Source organism: Harpia harpyja, chromosome 1, assembly GCF_026419915.1.
Source record: "Harpia harpyja isolate bHarHar1 chromosome 1, bHarHar1 primary haplotype, whole genome shotgun sequence".
NCBI classification, from domain to species: domain Eukaryota; kingdom Metazoa; phylum Chordata; class Aves; order Accipitriformes; family Accipitridae; genus Harpia; species Harpia harpyja.
The window spans coordinates 82,463,340-82,484,045 of record NC_068940.1 but is presented as its reverse complement, the minus strand read 5'-3'; the positions used below and the strand labels follow the sequence as shown (position 1 = coordinate 82,484,045).

At 41.0% G+C, this 20,706-nt stretch overlaps 1 protein-coding gene across 1 annotated transcript in view; it reads right to left on the bottom strand.

The window, feature by feature from the left end:
• Positions 1–691: 691 nt before the first annotated feature.
• The window catches only part of CALCR (calcitonin receptor), a 187,443-nt gene continuing 167,428 nt past the window's right edge, over positions 692–20,706 (bottom strand). Inside the window, exons 11-13 of the mRNA XM_052802090.1 lie at positions 18,050–18,268; positions 10,192–10,233; positions 692–4,039 (exon numbers count right to left, since the gene is read on the bottom strand). Coding sequence (XP_052658050.1) covers positions 3,818–4,039; positions 10,192–10,233; positions 18,050–18,268 — 483 coding nt within the window. The 3' untranslated portion in view covers positions 692–3,817. The remainder of the gene's footprint in view (positions 4,040–10,191; positions 10,234–18,049; positions 18,269–20,706) is intronic.

Below are 20,706 nucleotides of genomic sequence, written 5' to 3'. Positions count from 1 at the left end.
TGCTCACAACCACACAAACACTTCTGCCAGAGCAAATGTTTCACTAAACTGGGTTTTCATGTGTTGGGTGTGGTGTTTGAGAGGAAACAGATACTGCAGAGGTGATTAATGTAATGTTGGTTTCCTCTTAAAATACATCTTGAACCCACTGATTCAAGTGTCAGCTCCTTTGCTACTTTTTGATACACTGATACATTAATTACGCATTTCTGCTGTTCCTGTGAAATGTATTAGAGACAAAACACCCTACTGCCAAGACATTGTAATTACTGAGGTCGTATCAGCATTCCCAATATTACTGTCACTAGTGTATGGCACCATTTATAAAGCAGAGAAGTGAAATTTACCTTATGTACTCAAAGACAACATTTCAAGCTACCTTGAGATGAAGGAAAATAGCATTTTCCATCGGAAAATATTTTGATTAGAAATTACTCGGTAAGTACCTCTAAAACACAGGATTTCCTGGAAAGCCCAAGGGTTATGCCAACCCTAAACTCAGTATGTACATTAGACCAAATTTTTAGTGGCTGCAAATCACATCCCTCCACTGAAACCAAAGCTGCCATAAAGACTGACATCACCAGACAATGTTTCCACCACCTGAAGCTCAAACTGAGATCCTAAGCCCCAGATCCTGAATTTGGCTTTTGAGAGCATTCTACTGAACAGAGCAAGAAAATATCATTAGTGAAGAAAGAAAACAACCACTATAATGGCAAAGCATTTCCATTTTGTACATCCACATAAACATAACAGACTGTGAAACAACTTTGCACTTACATGTTGTAAACATGTACATTATTAAAACCAACAGGTTCATTATTAAACTATATTATGTACACTTCTTTTACAACCAGCTCATTTGCATCTTTAGAAACTAGGAATGCCTTCTGGAGCACTCCTGGGAAGTGCAGTGTGCCCCAAAGCTATTCAGAAATACAGCATTCATTGCAGAGCCACTTTATTGTCTTTAATGACTAAATCCTGCACTTCTCATTGTTCACTGGTAAAAGTAGAAATAGCAATATGTGAAATACTGTTGTCTGAAAAAATAACCGCCTTCGTATTCCTTGAAGTCTGAAAAACAGGTATGTGGCTTGAACAAATACACGTGATCGTATTTTCTTGTAAATGTTCCACTGGATTAGCCATGCGATGATCCGTTGGTGGACAGTTAGTTCTTGTTTCCCAGCTCCTCTCTCTTGTACGGTGGCAGTGCCAGCAGCTCACTCCCCACTGGGGAGGAAGCTTCGGTGATGCACTGTGGCTGTGTGCATGTGCTGGTGGCACAAATGCAGCAAACCCCTTCCCTGCAAGTTATTGCCTCACATATGGATTGTGGGAATTCAGTCCCCTCTCATAGTGCTGGGTTTATGTCTATCCCTCATGAACTCATTCCTGGAATGGACTTTTCCAGTGAGATGGTAATTCATGTAGGTAAACATGTGCAGCAGCCCTCCATTTAAAATTTACAAATGGGTAAAGCTTAGGATCTAGCTGTGTCAGTGAAGAAAAAACTGAGCCTGGCTGAACACAATATTTAAAAATGGTTTCAAATTGCTAAGGATGAAATTGTCTCCTGTTTTTGAGGTCTACGTTGAACAGTATTACCTAAGTCATTCCTGAACACCGAAGAGAGTTGTTCACCGCTCATCTAAGACAACAGGGATTTGTCTGCTAATTTCAATAGAATCTGAAAGAGATTATCAAGGTTTATGGCAGGAGTAGCTTATGATGTCTTCCTGTGGGACTCTCTAAAGTGTGTTTTACCTTGTGGCATACAGACTGTCCTGCAGTCCTTCCTCAACACAGCCGCAAGGTTAAGGCCTCTGTCTCTAACCTCCAAAGTTACCTCAAAAGAATTGATATTTAGCTGAAGTGCCTTATTTCAGTTTTTCTCTTCTCTTTTACTATCTGACAAGATCTGGATTTACGACTGTTCTAACCCATGATATTTTAAGTATCTTATGAAGTCCTAAGGAGAAAAATCATTATGGATGGAAGCTCAGCAAGCAAATGAAGGAAAGGAAGAAATTTTACACCAACAGCAGAGGTTCCACATGAATGCAGCTGCAGTATATAGGATGGCATTTAGTCTCTCCCTATTCACCTGCCACGTAGGGCAGTTTTTACAACTCCCAGGTCAGGGCTGATACTTAGACATTTGAAATGAGCAAGTGTCACCACTGGCACCTGTCTCCTCCTCTGACCTCATCTTCCTGCTTGGGCTGGGGTTGAAGCATCAGGTGCAAGTGCATTAACAGGCAAAACAAAGGGGGACTGATAACTTTCCAGCTTCGGAGACTGTGATGAATATTTTGAAGTTGTTAACATTTGAAATATCCCATGCACTTCTCAGCCAAAGGCAATGGAGTGGGAATCTGTAGGACAGTTTTTCAGAGAGATGCAAGAAGGAATGACACTACATTCATTAGACATTTTATGCATAAAACTCCATAGGAGTCACAGCCCTGCAAAACTTCCTTGGCACTGCCCTTGCTCTTGCAGATTCTTTACAATTAGCTTCTTGTGGGAAATTAATCTATTTCTTTTGTGATTTGCAGAACTTTTTCAGTGACAGTACTGTAACTTCTAACTGCAAATCAGCTTCTCCCTGACCTGATTTCTGCCTCAGTAATCACATAGAGACTCTAATGATGCTTTGAATGTGTGATAAAAGGTGCTTATTACTTACAAAACTGTACATTCATTATGTTTTCCTGATGACAGGCTCACACATGAAATCGTCACCTTCAACAATTAGAGACTTAGAACAGCAACTAGATTCTAAAAACAGCTGCTTCCTGTGCTAAGACATTAGTTGCTCATTTCTTACCTGGGATCCTTCATTGTGTGATCGTAATTTTATAACAGAGACAAGCATTCATCTAGCATTCATCTCAGAATGGCTATTAAAGAAAATCATAATTTCCAAGCAAATTTCACAGCTTATTCAGAGTGAAAGAATTGTGCCTTAATGATGAGTTTCTGGGCAGAGTAATAGGGTGACAATTTTTCCTATAAATAAATATTCTCAACCTACCAGTAATGTTAAAAAAAACCCTGGTTTGAGATGCCTTCAGGACTTGTGTGATGCAGCCTGAAGAACTGATCTGTCTCTCTGAGGGTGTTTGAGATCTTGGTATGCAATGACTATTACACCTTCATTTGCTTTATGCACCTGTTAATGGGATGGTAATATTTTGGGGCATCCTTTGGGGATGGTAATATTTTGGGGCATCCTTTGGAGATCATCAAGATTTGAATATTTTGGAGTGACTCTTCTGTTCATTTGTTTGATTTGTCTTGTAATGTGCAAAATCTTTTAAGCAGCCATCGAGCTCATTAAAAGGGGAAGAATAAAGGGCTGCAAGCCGGTTATATCTTGTGAAAGGTGATAGTTAAAAATCTAGTGTTAAAGAAAAGTACTGAAAGCAAAAAGTGCTGAAAGTTTCCAATTGCCACATACTGGTTCTTTCTTTCCTATTTGTTATGGGCTACCTGGCACTGTTACTACTGTCAGATAGTCACTTCATATGGCCAGTATCGGGAGATGTGGAGATTACATAGCCTGGTGGGCAGGTCCACGTTCACTCCCTGTTGCAGCGCACAGGAAGAAATGCTGTTTCCAGGTCTGCGTCAGACTCCCTCTATGCCACTGCTGTCAGAGGCTGATGTGGTTTGAATATGACATGTCCTTTCACCTGGTCTTGCCCTCTGACACAGTGGCTTGGATTTCCACACTCCCACCCTTCTCCCCAATTTGTTCAAAAGCAGAATATGAAATGATGTGTTTGCAATGGCTGGTGCTTAGCTAAGCAGATGTCTCTCCAGATTTTAATGCAACAAGTTCAGAGTCCTCCACGTATCTTCCATTTAACTGTTCATTGTTGGAATCATGATGGTACAGGTAAACAGGGACCTCTGTGATTGACGTTGCAGTGTAGGAGGTAGATCGCGTGGAACAGTGCTCTCGGCGTCTTTGGCCCCACTGGGTTTTGTACTGTGTCCATTGCCTCTTCAAAGCTCCTTGTACCTGAAAAAGAAACACATAGTTAGGGTGAGGCATAATCTAAACTCCTATAATTGTAGACATTTTAAAATATGCTGCAGGAAATAGAAGGAAATTAAAAGAAAAAAGAGAAAAAGAGAAGAGAAGAGAAGAGGAAGAGAAAAGAGAAGAGAAGAGAAGAGAAGAGAAGAAAAGAGAAGAGAAGAGAAGAGAAGAGAAGAGAAGAGAAGAGAAGAGAAGAAAGGAAAAGAAAGGAAAAGAAAGGAAAAGAAAGGAAAAGAAAGGAAAAGAAAGGAAAGGAAAGGAAAAGAAAGGAAAAGAAAAGAAAAGAAAAGAAAAGAAAAGAAAAGAAAAGAAAAGAAAAGAAAAGAAAAGAAAAAGAAAAGAGGAAAAAGAAAAAGCTCCAGGTCTAATTCCATCAGGTTCAGTCTACCTCTCTCCTCCCCTATGCTCCCAGCTCCAGAAGCAGAAGCAGTTGCTCAGCTCTTGGCCTTAACTCCCTCCCTGCCTACCCTATGGCAGCAATTGCTGCTTGTGAAGAGTGGGTATAGGTTAGCTGTTCCCATAAGAGGTAAATGTGGAACAGATTATTGCACGGGAACACAATAGGATGCTATGGTAGAAGAAGGAAGAGGAAGGAGGGATGGGATTAAAACCCTTCTAATGCTGAAGCTGGATCCTTGCCCCTAGAATGGCTAATGCATTGTGATCCCTGAAGAAACTTAACCTTGAGTAAAACTGGCCATGAATGGCAAAGTGTAAGTACCTTTCAAGAACTTGCCAGGGCTAATTTTGTAGAGGTAAAGAGTTGGAGGATTAGTGCAGCTAAACAGAGATTTTGTTCTGGTAATTTAAGAGCAGGTTCTGCGCTGGCAAAAAAAATAACACTGGTCACAGCCCTCTGCATAGCAGAGAATTTCAACCTTAGGACATTCATCTTCTAGGAATAAAATATTTTATTCAACATTTACATTAAGAGTGACGTTATATGTGGTGCTAGGATATGACTTAAGCTATTGAGTGCTGTCAGGGAATAAAAAGCCCTTCTCCAGCTGCACGTTCAGGTGCACTGGCACTCGCTATCTCCTTCCCAAAGGAAACGTTGAGACATCAGCAGGGAGTGGGCAAACCCTGGCTCTGTTCCTTTAGATCAGCGATTCCAGCCAGCAAAATGTGAGAATAGGAGCAGTTTGCCATAATAATCTGCTGTAAATGACCACCCCTCCAGAGGAAGGCAGGTGCAGCTGAGGCACTGTGATGACAGGAGTGTCCCAGTGTTTCTGTGCTCCTGCTGAGGTGGACGTTGTATGTCATTTTTTGCTCAGGAAGTAGTCTGAAATCACTCTCTATGCTCTGTGCAGAACAGTGTCTTTGATTCATGTAGATGAATCTGAATGACTTTGATATTTCCCAAGTCTCCACAATTCTAATCACTCTATTAATATGAATATAGTAAAACGTTATCTACTCAGCACCCACAGCTGCCTGCAAGAAAGCTGTTTCATGTCACGTAAGGACAAGGCTTCATAAGGAATTGCCATGAATCTGAGATGCTTACTAAGTGTACAGTGGGACTATGCAGCATGCCAAGAATGGATATTTCAATTGCTTTGGCTTTTTATTTTTAATCCAAGATGCAAGCCAAGGTATGAAGATTGATGCTATAAATCCTTACTCATGCAAGTAGTTGCACTGACTTTGGTATGACTACTTTCTTGAGTAAACAAAGATTTGCTGGACTAGTCCTTTAAAACTAACTGAAAACAATATCCATGCCCAGTTTCCAATACTAGCTCTTTTTTTGCTATTGTTTAGCTCAAGACAAAGTAGTTAAGAGTTCTCTTCATTTGGAGAAATGTATTGCTATTCACCTTCTCCTCACACATAAAGAAAAGAAAACAAATGGCTGAGTGTAGGTTAATTAGATATCAAGCATGGAAAAGGCATATGGTTACAATGGAACTCTAATTACTGGGGCTGTGAGCAAAGCTTATTATGCCAATATTGAGATTTAAGGTGAAATGGCTGCATGCAGGGATGTTTCAAATCACAAATTTTATCAGTAAGAAAGAATTGCTGTGTGAAAGAGTAATGTGGTTGTAGCACATGATACAGAAACATTACATGTGAGGTAAACGCTGTAAAGATTTTAGTCACTTTAAAATTGCCTTTTGATGTTATAGCATGAATATTGTAGCTCAGTCACCCTAGAAGCGATGGGGAAGGACCGGAAGAAGAAACCTTCAGGAGTACTAAGTCAGTGACTTTCCCCAATATCACACTGGGGCAGTGGCTCCTGGAACCTAAGGCTGGACACAATGAAGATAATGCAAGCACAGCAGCTCTGCCCGCCTGCAGCCATCTCTCCACCACCACCACCACTGTCATTAGCACCTCTAGCCATTGCGCACCTCTGGCCTTCGCCTCTGCGCCTAAGTATTGAGTGTGTTTGCATTTCACAGCTGTTCATCCATTCAGATTAATCTCAGCATCCTCAGTGAAGGTGGCAAGAACATGCTGTTACAGCCTTCCTGTTCCTCTCCTAGCCCCCTGCCCCTTGCATAGACCCCAAGGCTTTGATCTCTCTTGCATGGGGAGAAGAGCTGCTGTGAAGGTGATGAGCTCCTGCTTAGCTCTCAAACTGCTCTCAGTTGTCTGATGGGCCACCAGAGCAACCATAGGTCTGGAGATGATAACACGGTTAACTGATGAGGGAAGAACGATGTCACTGAGTCTTACAAAGCCTGCCGTGAGGAGCTTATAGTTTTCTTCTCAGAAGGGAGTGACACTTCAATTGTATGTATGGTTGGGGACAGAACAGGCACATCTCTTCCAGTTCAGCCCATGATTAGAAGTGCCATTACACAGGTTTAAAAGGCTGCATGGAGCAGTGATGGCATGAGGTCAAAGCAGCTGTGTTTTTATTCTCCGCTGAACTGCTGGCCTGTATAAGAATCCAGCCACAAACAGATAATGGACAGTACAAGCTGCTGCGCTTGAGTAAAACAACATGTTCATCTACATTTCTGCCACGATTCCAAGGATCTCAGATGATCATAATTCAGTGCCCACTAAAACTGTTCATGCATGGATTTTAAATGTGTAAGCAGCATTACTGAAAATCACATGCACAGCCATAACGTATTAATGACCAAAGAGGCTCCTGGGGACCGACAGGGGCAGGACAATGCCTGCCATGCTTTCCACTGTGATAGCAGATGAAAGAAAGTAAAGTCTAAAGAAATGAAGAGCCTGAGTTTATTTACTCTGCTCTTCAGGACTTTAAAGACTTTTCTGTTCTCTATTAGCCATTCATGCCTCTTTGGCACACAAGATACATGGCTGGTTTTTTTTCAAAGAGACTTTCCATTTTGTTGGCCAGCCTTGCAGTCTAGAAGCAGTCTCAGGCCTGGAAATATGGTCTGGTGAGCAGACTATTGCAGAGACCTTGTATCATCTGTACAACACTGTTATTGTTGGACAGAGAAACTACAGTGTTGCTGGACACAGATTTTATATGAAAATGCACAAGAAGATCTGTCATTTTAAAAGTCCAAAACAAATCCATTGTTTATGTGTTCTTCCACATGAATGTAGGCATTGGTACAGCTTCTTATTACTATTTTTACATTTCTTTCTGTAGATGGGGTCATGGTACTAAGTCAGGTTGGTGAGGTAGTAGGCAATGAATGCAATATAAAACACTGTCAGGTGGTACTGAGTTTAGCATTGTTTGTCCTGGCTAAACTTCATGTATTTCAGCCTTGAAGTTAAATATTCCAGTAGGAAAAAGTAAATCCCAGAATATCCAGGCTCCTGTGGTACTAAAATTATTCTCCTTGCCCCACATTGAATTTTCTCATGAGAAATAATTTTGAGCTCTATGGCAGCAGATGTATACAGCAGCTTGGAAACAATCTCCTACCATGCCTGAAGACCAGACTGTGGCTTTGGTCTATGTCCTACTGCACACAGCAAGACTGGGGGAAGTTATGTCAGCTTAGTTCTCTTGGGCAGACAAACTCAGACCAGCGCTCCCTTTGGAAGGACCTAATACCATCTTAGCATTAGTCTGTTGCTGCTCCTCTGTAGGTTTTGTGCTTTATATATTTACACCTTGTGTAACTGCAGAAATAGATGGGACTTGGAGGAAAGGGGTCATAATCCTTTCATCCTCTCTTCTGGCAAAGCCCAGCCCAGCCCAGCTACTCTAGTACCTAAACTTGCTTGATGTTTATTGGAATGTGCTAATGCAAGTAGCACCAAACTGTCTTGAGTCTGTATTAAAGAGGTGTCATCTTTGACTCCCTGCCCACCTTAAAGGGAAATTCTAAAAAAAAAAGCTTCCCTTATTGTCTAGTAAACAAAATTTCCTATAAGAAAATAACAAGAGGGTTTCTCAGCATCTCTGCCATTGACCATGTTAGACAATCTGCAAGACTGAAGCAGATACAACAATTCTGAAAATAGGTCTAATGGTGAAAAATACCCAAGCACCAACAAAAGCCACTCTCAACATGTTTGGGAAACCTGAATCCCCACAGCTGTTTGTTCTTACTGCCTGACACTGCTGAACATTTCTGATCAGCCACTGCACCAAGGAGTCAGTAATCCTACCTGCAGTCTGGAGGTATCCAAAGGTAGTTAAGCCATCCACGTGATTACTTATGGGAGCAATAGAGTACAAAACTGGAAGCCACATTTCAATATCAGATTCATTTTTATCACCTTTTGGGCATCATCCTTTCCAGATGTGTCCCCTCAGTAATGGCTTGCTGACAATTCAAGTATCAAAAGTGGATATCCAGATAAGAGCCTTTCACAACGAAGAGGTCTTTTTACTGTGGGCTGCCAGATGTGTCAAAAAGACTTTCAGAGGTGACTAGAGGTTTGGTGACTATTGCTGTTATTCAGGATTTGGATCTAGACCGTGCATCTTCAGTCCATGTAAGGAATGACTGGCTGCTATTGCTACTTCCTAACAGCAGCTCAGTCAATGCAGAAGTCCACAAAGCGCAGCGTGTCTCTGAGGTTGGACGTCTGAATATCATGTATGAATATGGTGCATTTTCTTAATCCGAATATATTTATTCTGAATTCTAAATTAAATCTAATACAATACTTAATGAACAAAAGAGCTGTGTATTTATTTTAGACTCATTTTCATTCCTGGAATGTGGCTTTTAGTTTTCTGCCTTGCACACTATACGTTTGTTCATATGACAGGTAAACTCATTCATACCCTGCAATCTAATTTTGAATTAAATGATATATATGGTCTGCCATGATGTTGGCAAGCAGATGCTCCAGTTATATTCATTATGGTGTAACTTGAAAACTGTATTCCTGGAGGTGTAAAGGTGGTTATGCTTTTCTGACACTGTGGCATTGCCAAAAGCACTTTGGAATTAGAGCTATCTATCTGATGAAACGTATCTGAGAAACAAACAGCCTTTAAGATACTTTATGTTTTCAGTCCATTTTCTTGCTGCCTTTCCTCATTTTTAGCATTGCTACAACTTTTAGTCTAGGCACAAATCTGTATGTTCTCATTAGAGGTGGAGAATTACAGAATAATCAACCTTTTGCACTAAAGCTATAAAACATTAAGCAAATTTGTTTTGCAAAATCTAATCTGAAAAAAAATGGAAGGTGACGTTCAGGAGAATGAAGAAGGAAGAAAGCAATGTTCGAGACCAGGATTCTGGGGTAACACATTGTTTGGAGGCAAGTGAGGACACACTGGAGCACTGCCTGTACATGGCTATACAGTCATTCCTATGGGGAGAGAATGTTTCAAAACCAGCCTGCTTCTTATGGGGCATTGTGGTCCTTCCCACTATTCTGGGGCAGGAAGGGAAGTAGAGCATTTTTCTCCTTTACTTAGACCTCTGTCTCAAAATTGCAGATGGTAAGGGGAGAGTTGCATGCCTGTACCTCATTTGGTGCCATCTGCTTTGTAATGGTAACACTCCTGATGCATCTGCTCAGAGATATTCAAGTCACGCTCTGCACAGAGCTTTCAAAAATGCACACTGCTGCTTGTATATAGAAAGTAAAAAGTGACTTTATGTGATTTCAAAGTCTGTAGCGCAACATGCTTCATTTCTTCATTAATGAACAACACAGTGACTATTTTTCAAGTTCTGTTCATTTGCTGTATTTCACATGCTTACCTCACCATTGAAGAAGCAGAATATAGTTGCCACAAGTAAGCCCTAAGAGAAAGGAAAAGAAAAGAGTTTAGAGATCAGAATATATAAATTTTTTTGGCATTGTTTGGAAATTTGGACTTGATGGATACAAGATAAAAACATTAGTTCACTTCCTCTGCATCACAGACATTTCACCTAACCTCCTCCTCTTTCACAGTTATGTTATTACACTGATTTTTGTCTTTTCAACATGCTTTGCCATCTTCTTCTATATTACTAGCATTTATGGATTATCTATTTTGGCTATGAAGTTATTTTTGTACAAGAGGCCCAGAGAAGGAACATTGAATGCTATGTAAGTAAGTAAGTAAGTTAGATAGATAGATAGATATTTTGCTTACAGTGGAGTACCACGCTACCACTGACTTTGCTGAAGAGATGGCAGAGCAATTGTGTCCTACATGCTGCCACTTATTTGTCAGAGTGCAGTTACCCAGTTAAAAGTGTCAGCCAAGGAGAAGCCAGCTGCCCCAGGAAGGCTTTAAATTGAACTGCATGTCAGGATAAGTGAACTCGTATGTGGGGCATCACGATGGACGGAGATTATGTGAAAAGAGGCATAAGTGGTCAGAAAAAGGAACCCCCCCCCCCCCGTAACAGGTGAGTTAGAAGGTAGGGGGACAGAAAAAAAAGAAGAGAGATTGCAGATCATAGCTTGGTCCTCAATGGCTTAAAATTAATTTAATTATTGCCACAGTTGTTCAGATAATATTTCACTACTGCTACAGGATTAAAGAGGGTGAAGGCAGGAACATGAGGTGAGAAAGTGTGAAATTAATAAGAGAGAAAATTCTCACACACAGAGCCTGCCATTCAGAATCACGTAGTTACATTGGTCCATGTCCTAACCACAATCACTCTTATTAAAATAACATTACATAGCATCACTGGGAGCCAAATGCCTTCATTTTAAATTATTTAAAGCAGTTATTATAAACTAAACGTATGGCAGTTTGTGAAATTGAGGGGAAAACTGCAATACAATAGCTTGTGCTCCCAAGGGCTGCTTTGAAGAGCTTTACAGCTGTATCTTTTTTATAAACCCTCATTTAACAGATTACCAGTTAAATTGTAGCTAATGCTTTGTAAAATGTCTTGGACTCTCAAGTGTATATTTTGGACCATAAATGTAGGATTAGCAATAACTGTGTTAACAAAATGCTTATACGTTAGAGATACACAGGCTGGTTTGAAGAGGGGCTGACCACCTGAATTTTGGCAATTGTTTTACTCCAAGAAATTTTCTCTAATGCAGAATTTGTAATTTGACATGACTTCAAATATGAACACAGAAAAGCATGTGCAAGGAGGTAGACATAGTGAGAAAAAGAAAGTTTCTTTTCATGTTTTGGAAAAACAGTGAGTATTCTCAAAAAACTCAAATCCCAGTATACAATATGCAATGCACGGTAGTTTGTCCATAAGTTCTGGTTTGAGAAACACCACAAAGTCAACCAAAACCTTATGCCTCTAAAGCAGGACTTTGACAGACCACAGATTCCTAAATCAAAAATTTATGCAAGGGGAGCAATGTGTCACTTCCTGGTGGCCTACATTGATTTTCTCCTGCGCTGTGTGCACTACATTAATTTGCACAGTCTTGCAAAACATCTGCTGTTGAACTGCATTGCACATGGTTGCAGCAGGGGTCTTGCTATTTTGCTAAAGTGTGTTTTTTTATTAACAGCAGTCAGCCACGATGGCAAATGAGATGGATCTTGATCTCCTCTGGGAGTGGGGACGCTCGATGCACAGTCCACATGAGGCATGGCAGATACAAAAGACAGCAGGAGGAGAGAAAGAAGCAGAGAAATTTTTCTAAGTCTGTTCTTTCCCCTGTTTAGGGGGAATTTGGGAACTGCAGTTCACTGCAGGCAAAAATTGAACCTGAACTATTGAAGTGAAGCCATTTTCCTTTCTGTTCCTATATGGTATTTTAATTCCTCTCTTACATCCTGCAATTGCTCTACTTTTCTTCTTTTGGAGAGTGTGGTTCCCTTAACTAGTGTTTTCTCCAGACAGCTTCTGACAGAAAAGCTAAAGAGGAAGCTGTGGTGATGCCTTATAGCTCTTTCAGTTGCTCTTCTGGTCTGGAGTGAGCTGAGAGCAGATCTGGTTCCTTGTTATTTTGAGACCATGCATGTTGTACATCTTCTGGCTGAAGAAATTATTTTCTCTAGTTTGTCCCATATATGTCCCATTGCTCTTCTTCCACCAGCAACGGCCCTCTGGGCTTTGCCATCTGTGTTTCTATTTCTATTTATTTCTATTTCTATTTCTATTTCTATTTCTATTTCTATTTCTGTTTCTGTTTCTGTTCCTATTTCTTTCTCTTTCTCTTTCTCTTTTGCTTTCGCTTTCACTTTCTCTTTCTTCCATTTTATACATAAAGTTTTGCCCATGGTTCAGAGGACTATTGTTATCTCCAGCTGTAAAGCTACACAGATATCTGCAGCAGACACTAACTTTGTCTCTTCAGAGCCAGGAGGGCTTGGGATGATGATAAATCTACAGTGGATCTATTAAAACATGTGACAGACTGGATGTAGGTTAATTATTTCATGTAAGGCCCACAGGTTATTTCTCATATCTCTTTGACATACATCTTCCATATTCTCTCTAACTGCTGCTGGTCTTTGCTCAGGGTGCAGTTCTTGTTGAGGATGAGATCTCTAGGTCAATTTTATCTCTCTGCCACTCTGTGGAGTTGTTAAACTGACCTGTGATATATCATCTGCTGCCAGCAGGATAACGTTGGCTGTTGTATTGAAGGCAGAGATAAAGAATACATTTCTTTTGAGATTAAGGCCTTTAGTGGATTCTTCTGAAATTCTTTATTTCTGGAACCACATGAAGACCAGATTAATGTGGCTTTCGGCCAAATCATGCCTTAGGGCTTGGGCAGATTCAGCAGCTTTCAGACCTTCATGTACCTTACTGACACTATAGTGAATTTTTCCCTGTGTTTAAGTGCCTATACTGGTCCAAGGACATTCTTTGCTTGACAGGTATTTAATTTGTATCTCACTCTCCTAGAAGACTTGAGTGTCTTGAAGAGAAGTTCCAGTAATTTGCTCAGGTTAAAAAGAAACAAACAAAAAATACCTATGCAGATACTGCAAATTTACATGGGTTTCTGATACCTCGGTTGTTTTTCTTCTAGCTTATATCTCCATAAAACCAAGAAAGTCTATATAGATATGCTTATTCCTGTTATTCCTGAGCACGTCCATGGCCTTAGTTTCTGCCCTAATTACACACAGCGTGTTGCCATTTAGGCTTTAGTGGGATGATATATTAATTATTGATGGTAGACGATGATGGCACATGTAATTGTACAGATGGCCATAATATAAAAAAAATCAGTGTGTGAGCTTTGGTCCATGTCCATTCACTTCTCACTTCTGGATCTGAATGGACAGCAAAAAAAAAAAAAAAGCATGGCCAAGGTTCTTCATACAAGTACTTCCGATTCCCATCTCTCTCATTTCAGCAAAGATAAAAAGCTTTGAGGAAAAACAATACTGTGTTCCTCATCATCTTCATTCACAGCACATTAATACAGTATCTCTGAGGTAAATGACTGCGTTATCAAGCGTTCATTTATGTTAAGTTAAAAAAAAAATAAGCAAAGCAAAGAATGTGTCTGTGCAGTTTCTGCTGCTACTGAGGTGGGGAGATTGTCATGAGAGGGCTGAAGACGGCAGCCTCCCTGCTGCAAAATGACGGAGACATCCCATCAGCCAAAGCTCACACTTTGCTTCTCCCACTCTCTGCTGGAGATTTCATTACTGTCATTTTGTACATTAATTTTTCATACAAAAATGGCACTTTATAATATCCAGCTTTCAAAAAAACATTTTCCCCAACTTTTATTGGCTCAGAATATTAGAAAGTCTTGAAATTACTAATAATGCAAATAAAAAAAGAACAGGAAATAAAAAACCCCACTTATGTTGTCAAAAGCAGTCCTATGACCTTAACTTTGCACAGAAGGAGAAAATGTTTCTGTCTGGTTTGGCATCGTTAATAGAAAAAAACTTTTTATTTGCCAATAAAACCCAAGTCCCTTATGCTGAATAGTGTTTTAATTTCTCATTAGAGGCAGACTTGCACATTTAGGGCCGCAGTCAGCAAGGTATTGAGAAGAAGAGTAACTTTAAGTGCTTGTGTATTGCTGTTGACTGGGGGGCTATTTCTCCACTGCACCGAGCAGACCTCCATGGCTAAGTCTTCTCTGGCATAGCAACAGTGCCACGTTAGGTGCCGTGATAGCCTCTACAAACCCAGCTACAACAAGCTGGAGAGAGAATTCGGTGAGAAGGCACAGTTGGTGGAAGGAGCTCGCAAGCAGGAGTGCGTTAATCACTGGGCTTGTTTGAGAGCATCTGGTGGGGGGGTCTATATGTGGGACTAACCGATGTATCATGGGGTTATTGCATTTTTCTACTCTTCCTTTTTTCTTGTGAGGCCTCTGCTGTGGACGAACGTCAGCGATCAGAAGCTGGGATAATGGTCTCTGGTAGCAGACCCTCTGACAGGAGCTCAGCACCCCGATCTCTTTGCAGCCTGGGACCCCTCAAAAGATGCTCAGAGGTTCCCAGGGTGGGGGGAGCGGCAGCAGCAGCCCCAGGGCCAGCGGAGGTGCAGATGGCCCCACCAGGGTGTGAGGCACAAGCCACATCTCTCCTGCCCTCCCTCGGCACGGAGACCTGAATGCAGGTACATGCAGGACACAGGGCTGTCGCTGCTCCACTCCTTCGCAGTAGGCACCCTCCTTGCCCAGGTGTACCATTTCATCTTTGCTGGGCAGCACGGTGGGAGTTTTCAGGCTTTTAAGGGACAGGTGTGTTTTCATGCCAGAAGTGTGCAAGGAGCCAGCGCATCCTGTACTGTAATGCTTTACACTCTGAGGAATTCTGCATCTTTCATGTGCTCTCAACATCATCTAACAGGCTAGGGAAAATCTGCAACTCACTGGCTCTTCTGGAGTGCAAACGTTTGCTTTCTGGTGCCTACTTTAGGAGCTCTGTTTAATAAGCTAACTGCGTGTTCAGCAATGCACCTACAGCATCCCACTCTGTGCATAAGTTATTCCACTCAAGGGTTGAAATATCTTTCTTTTGCCTGGCACAGTCTTCATTTCAGCACAGTCTGGAGACTGAAGGGCTGATATTGGTGATGGTGAGGGGTGATATTAATCTCTATTTTTACAGTATCCATGGGAGGCTGGCTGGCGAAGTACATGCATTCATATTTGCAGCACAAAAGCCAGTTGATACAGGGGAGGTAGATATACAGTGTTTGGGAATTGCTTATATAATCATATTTGAAAAAAACACTTCTGCTTAAAATGGTGAGCACTGATGATAGTATTGCAAAAAAACCAGGACAATTCAAAACCAGACTGGCTTCTGTTATTCAAAAGTAACTTCAGCAGAGGAAACCTAGCATGTAACATCTCGACTTGTTGTTTATCAGCTGGGAAAACCATTCTCTGAAAAAAATACCATGACACAGTTTCTTGTGGGAACAAACCCTTTCTCATTCATCATTTTCAATCCTCTGATTTTTACAATAGACTGCAGTGCTTGTTTGCACCATTTCTGTGTACATGGACAATGTAACTAATACATCAAACCATCGTGCTCACTTAAAGCAGTGTGCTGTTGAAAATCTGTCTCTCTTTTGTTCTAGAAAAGCCATAAAAAATTAATCACTTAACCAGCGCAGAAATGGAGAATGTATTATATTTTCCACCAGAAAAAAATCATAATTGCACCCACAATGCCTGCTTGTATATGATTGACATGCCACGGGATGCAAAAAGTAATAGACTGCTGCTAGTTTATGGAGAGGCAGGCTGCGCTGTGGTTTATGAGAGCGCAATAGCTAGCAGGGAAATATAGCCATTACACATGCTAATACAATATCTGCTAATTACATAATCAGTCTTAGAAGAAAATGAGCAGCAGAGGAGTGGTTATATAGCTGGCTATCTTAAATATGCATACAAGAAATGTCTGGGAAAGGATTAAGAAAGTTTATTTTAGAATACAATTAAAAATCCACTCTAAGTAGAAAAGGGAGTGTCACAGTCAGCTGCAGTTAGCCAGACAACTGCACAGCCCTCCCAAAAAGCCAAATTTTGCATGCTGGTGGGAAGCACATTGAGATTACATTGCAGAGGTGTCAAGAGCTCTCCTGTGAGGTCTGCATTGCTGCCCTGGCTCGGGGATAGCCCTGGGTGGGCTGTCACCCCTCGACATGCCCAGTGGCCTCTCTGGGCACAGCGGCAGTGGGGCAGGGGCAGCCCCCACCATGTGCCCACACCGGTGTCCTCAGCACTGTCTCCACTGCTGAAATGGAACAAAATGTATTGGCAGGGGGTGATCGGGGTCAACAAGCCACGGAGAGACACCCGTTCCCGATGACTGAGACAAGGGCAGAAGGAACCCATTGGAGATGAAACTTTGCCTCCTTGGATCCCTCCCTCACCTAATCCCATCCGTTGGTACAACAGTTTCACGATACTTTGGTTTTGTTTCTGGTTCCATTTTAACCTTGGTTTGGTGACTTTCTATTGCATAATGATCATAATTAGGATTGGTAATTAAGATTACTAACATTCTTTTTGTAATTCTCCGACAACCTCACAGGATTTGAAAGATGCTTTAAGAGTAAAATGATAATTGTAACACTCTATCTTATCCTAACTTGGTAAAACTGTAAGCAACTTGTCACCAGAAAACTTATTTGGAGAGATTCCTTTATAGCCCTTGAGGCCAAAGAATTGACAATACAAGTAACAATAGAATAAGCAGACTCACATTCCTTTTAAGCAGAACTGTAATATAAGATGGCATACACTGCAAAAATAGACTTATAACTTCAGTTATTCTATGCATGCAGTAGCATGCACACCCACAGTTTTGAAGGGATAAGCGTGATAAACAGAAAATATAATCTAAGATGACAGGATGCATAGATTTTGGTAGCATTATTTATAATTTCATTTAAGGAAAAAGCACCACTGATTTTTTTTTTTTTTAAGCTGTTTTCTTACTACAACATTAAAATAATTTCTGCATTTAGCTTCTGAATGAAAGGAAACAAGAAGCGGGTCACTGTATTCACTCATGTTGACCACTGTTCACAAACACATTAGAAATCTGCCTTTCCTAGTCAATATAGGACTGGATATATTGTAGTCAGTAAACCAGTTCACCAAGCATTTAAAGTCATTTAGGTTTGTTTTGTTTTGTTTTTAAAAGAAAACAAACCAGACTTACTGAATGATGCTGTATTTCCAAAGCATTTACGAAATAAAAATGTCAGTCTTATATTTGAATTTAAACTGCCTAATAATGGAATATTAACTCCTAAATTAAGTTTCATTGTCTCAGTCGTTTCTTCTGTGTGTTGGCATTCCCTCTGTACAACAGCTTGCATACACAGCTAATTTTAATATTAACCTCACAGCACCAGTTTCAGTCAATTTGAGCACTTCAACAGAAATCATGTTGGAACATAAAAGCCCTCTGTGATCTCAGTTTTCTCTCCTTAGTTTAGAAATAGTGCCATCTGATCATTTTTGCTGCATTTTTCATTGTCTTCCCTATCTTGTGGTTGTTATTTATGTAGCTGTGCAACTCATGCAAAGGCAGGTAATCCAATAATGTGAAAGTGGTTAGAAAAGAACTGCAAAACCACGGTCCTGCTCAGTTTCAGGGCAAGACAACTGGCAACAGCATCTTTGGCTAAATTAACTTAACAGCAAGCACCACACCTAAGCTGAAGTTGCTACTATATAACATACCTGGTAATGCATTAATATATGCATGATGTAATCATATATTTCTCCAGCAAGTCGGTTTTCTGGTCTCCAGGGAATAATAACAAACTGAATTCCTAGTAAGGGCACCAGGATCAAAGTGGCTCTGACAGCTTTCATATACATGTTGGACTCAGCACGATGGGTATCTCTTAGCTTTGTCACCAAAACTCGGACAATGTTAAGCAAAAAGAAAAAATTGACCTGCAAAAGCAAAGCCATTATATGTGAAAGCACTCAAATTAAACTGACATTCAAAATAAAAATACAGAGCACATAAATGGCAGTAAACTGTAGTTTTCTAGCTTCATCATAGCTCATAATGGGCAGCTGCTTGGGAGTCAGGCCTTAGAAAGTACGTTGAATGTCTTCAGAAAAGAGATGTTAAGCTGCTTTACACACTTCCCTTAGGAAGCCTTAATGGATGTTTCAGGCAGGCAGGGAACAGTTCTAGGAAGCACTGGCTGTTTTGACACTGATGTGGGCAAATTCAGGATTTCCAGGGAACAACTAATCTCATTTTTATGTCTAAATTTTAAACGGGATGGACGAATTGTCCCCAAGGAGTAACCATGTCTCTATTCTGAGGCTGAAGGTCACCTAGGTATCTTGCATCAGTCCGCACTGAAGATGTCTGCAGCCAGGTGAGACAAACCCCAGTGTGTCCCTGGGCATATGGGACCTATGGGGGCACACAATTTCTCCAAGGAATGTGCTCCATCTTACACGGGCCACTACTTCAGGCTTGTGTATGAGCAGGGGGGGCAAGGTTGCTCTTGAGAAGAACCTAGGCTGCCCCTTGCCTCCACCAGACTGCATGGACCCTGTAGTACACTACCCACAGGTAAAAGTTAACACTTGCTGGCTCAGGGCAGAAATGCCAGAGGCTTCAGAAAGTTTTGCCCCTGACCCTTATGGTCGGCGATGCCGAGTAGCTCAGCATCTCATCTCCTCAGTCATTTCTAGAACTCTGATTCCAGCTGTGGGTGCTCAGCATACAGAAACGTGCTTTTGACCCTGGCTTCACAGAGAGCTCCTTGCAGGGTGTGCTGAGAGCCTGTGGTGGAGCAGGGAGGGCAGACCCAGGCTGATAATGAGCGCAGAGGGTACCCTGTGGACACCCTAGGTATCACAGACCTTCTCCCTCTCCAGTGTGCCCAGATCACTCTTTTCCACTCTGTTACAGTAATATGAGGCACCTACGTTTCAGAACGTCAATAGACTTTTTTTCAGATGATTTTTTAAAAGAAGTGTGTAAGTTGCAAAACTTACATAGGTATTTTAATAGCCCGAATTCCACAGATATATAAGAAATTTCAGTTGAATCTTTCAGAACAATAAAACATGAGTCAATAGGCTTTGGTAAAGCATTTCATCACTTCTTAACTAGTGAGAGACCTTTCAACTGTTTTACATTTGTGCTCTACTGGAAAAAAGGAATAATAAATGACTTCTGAGGTCCCATTCAGCATTAAATCTAAACCTTATTCTCCATCCTACTCTGACTTCACTCACTCTGCTTAACCTTCACTTTTAGAATTTCTGGAAGTAACTGTGAAAAGCGGAAAAAAGACTTTAGAAAGGTAAAAATCCTCAGCTCTTCTGAGCCAGTCTGTCACTATGGGATTTTTGCATCAAATCATGCAGGACGTTCTGTAGACATTGATATCGTCACAAGAAAAATAAGACTAGAAATGGCATAAGCACAAACCAGGAATTATAATACCTTACTTTGAAAACAGTTGAAGATTGCCTTTTTTACATAAAAACCAGTCCCTCCTTTTTTCTTTGTGGCTAAGATGTACAGACCTGGAGCATGGTGATAAAAATAAAGGCTGAATGGCCTCTCCTAGAAGCTAGCTGGCATTACAACAGCAGAAGCAATTAAGATTGAACCAGTAAACCCACAATAGATGTGATTTTATGGGAACAGCAGACTGCCTATATGGCAGGGAGGAATGGGCTGCTTCGCATTGCTGATGTGCAAGACTGCTTCTCAAGAAAGTGTAGAAAGATTTTCAGGTTTTTCAGCTATTAGATGGAAAGGTGTTTCTTTATTCAAAGGTGTTCCCAGTATTCACTGCCCTACTGTTTGATCTCTGAGGTAATTACTGCAGGTACGTCCACGCAGAAGTTTGCAAGCAAGAGACAGCTCAAAAGCTGAAAGTCCATCTTGGGTGACACACTGAGGTGAGCTTGGGGCTTGGGTCAAATAAAACCCTTACTGCACCTTTCAGGAACGTCAGGGTTACTGTGCCAAACAGCACCACTAGCATACAAGATGTTATATGTATACACATTGCCAAGCTGCACTTTGAATCTTGTCCTACTCAGACAGCCCAGTCCAGTCCCTTCCCCGGACTAGTTTAGCTCCCTACCTTTGGACCACACCAGTTCAGTGACGAGTAAAACTCATGCTGAGTGACCAGTCTGCACTCAGCTCACCCCAGCTAAAGCATAACTAAATGCCTCATTGATGTCACATAAATGCAATAAATTTGTCACAAATAAGTTACACTGGGAGAGAGTGTCCGCCCTGATTTTCAAAAGCAGTTAGTGATTCTGTTTGCCTCAATCTGATTCTTCAATGGGAGGTCCCTTTACAGGACTTGTTTTTGAAAAATATTGAGAACCTGTCCTTG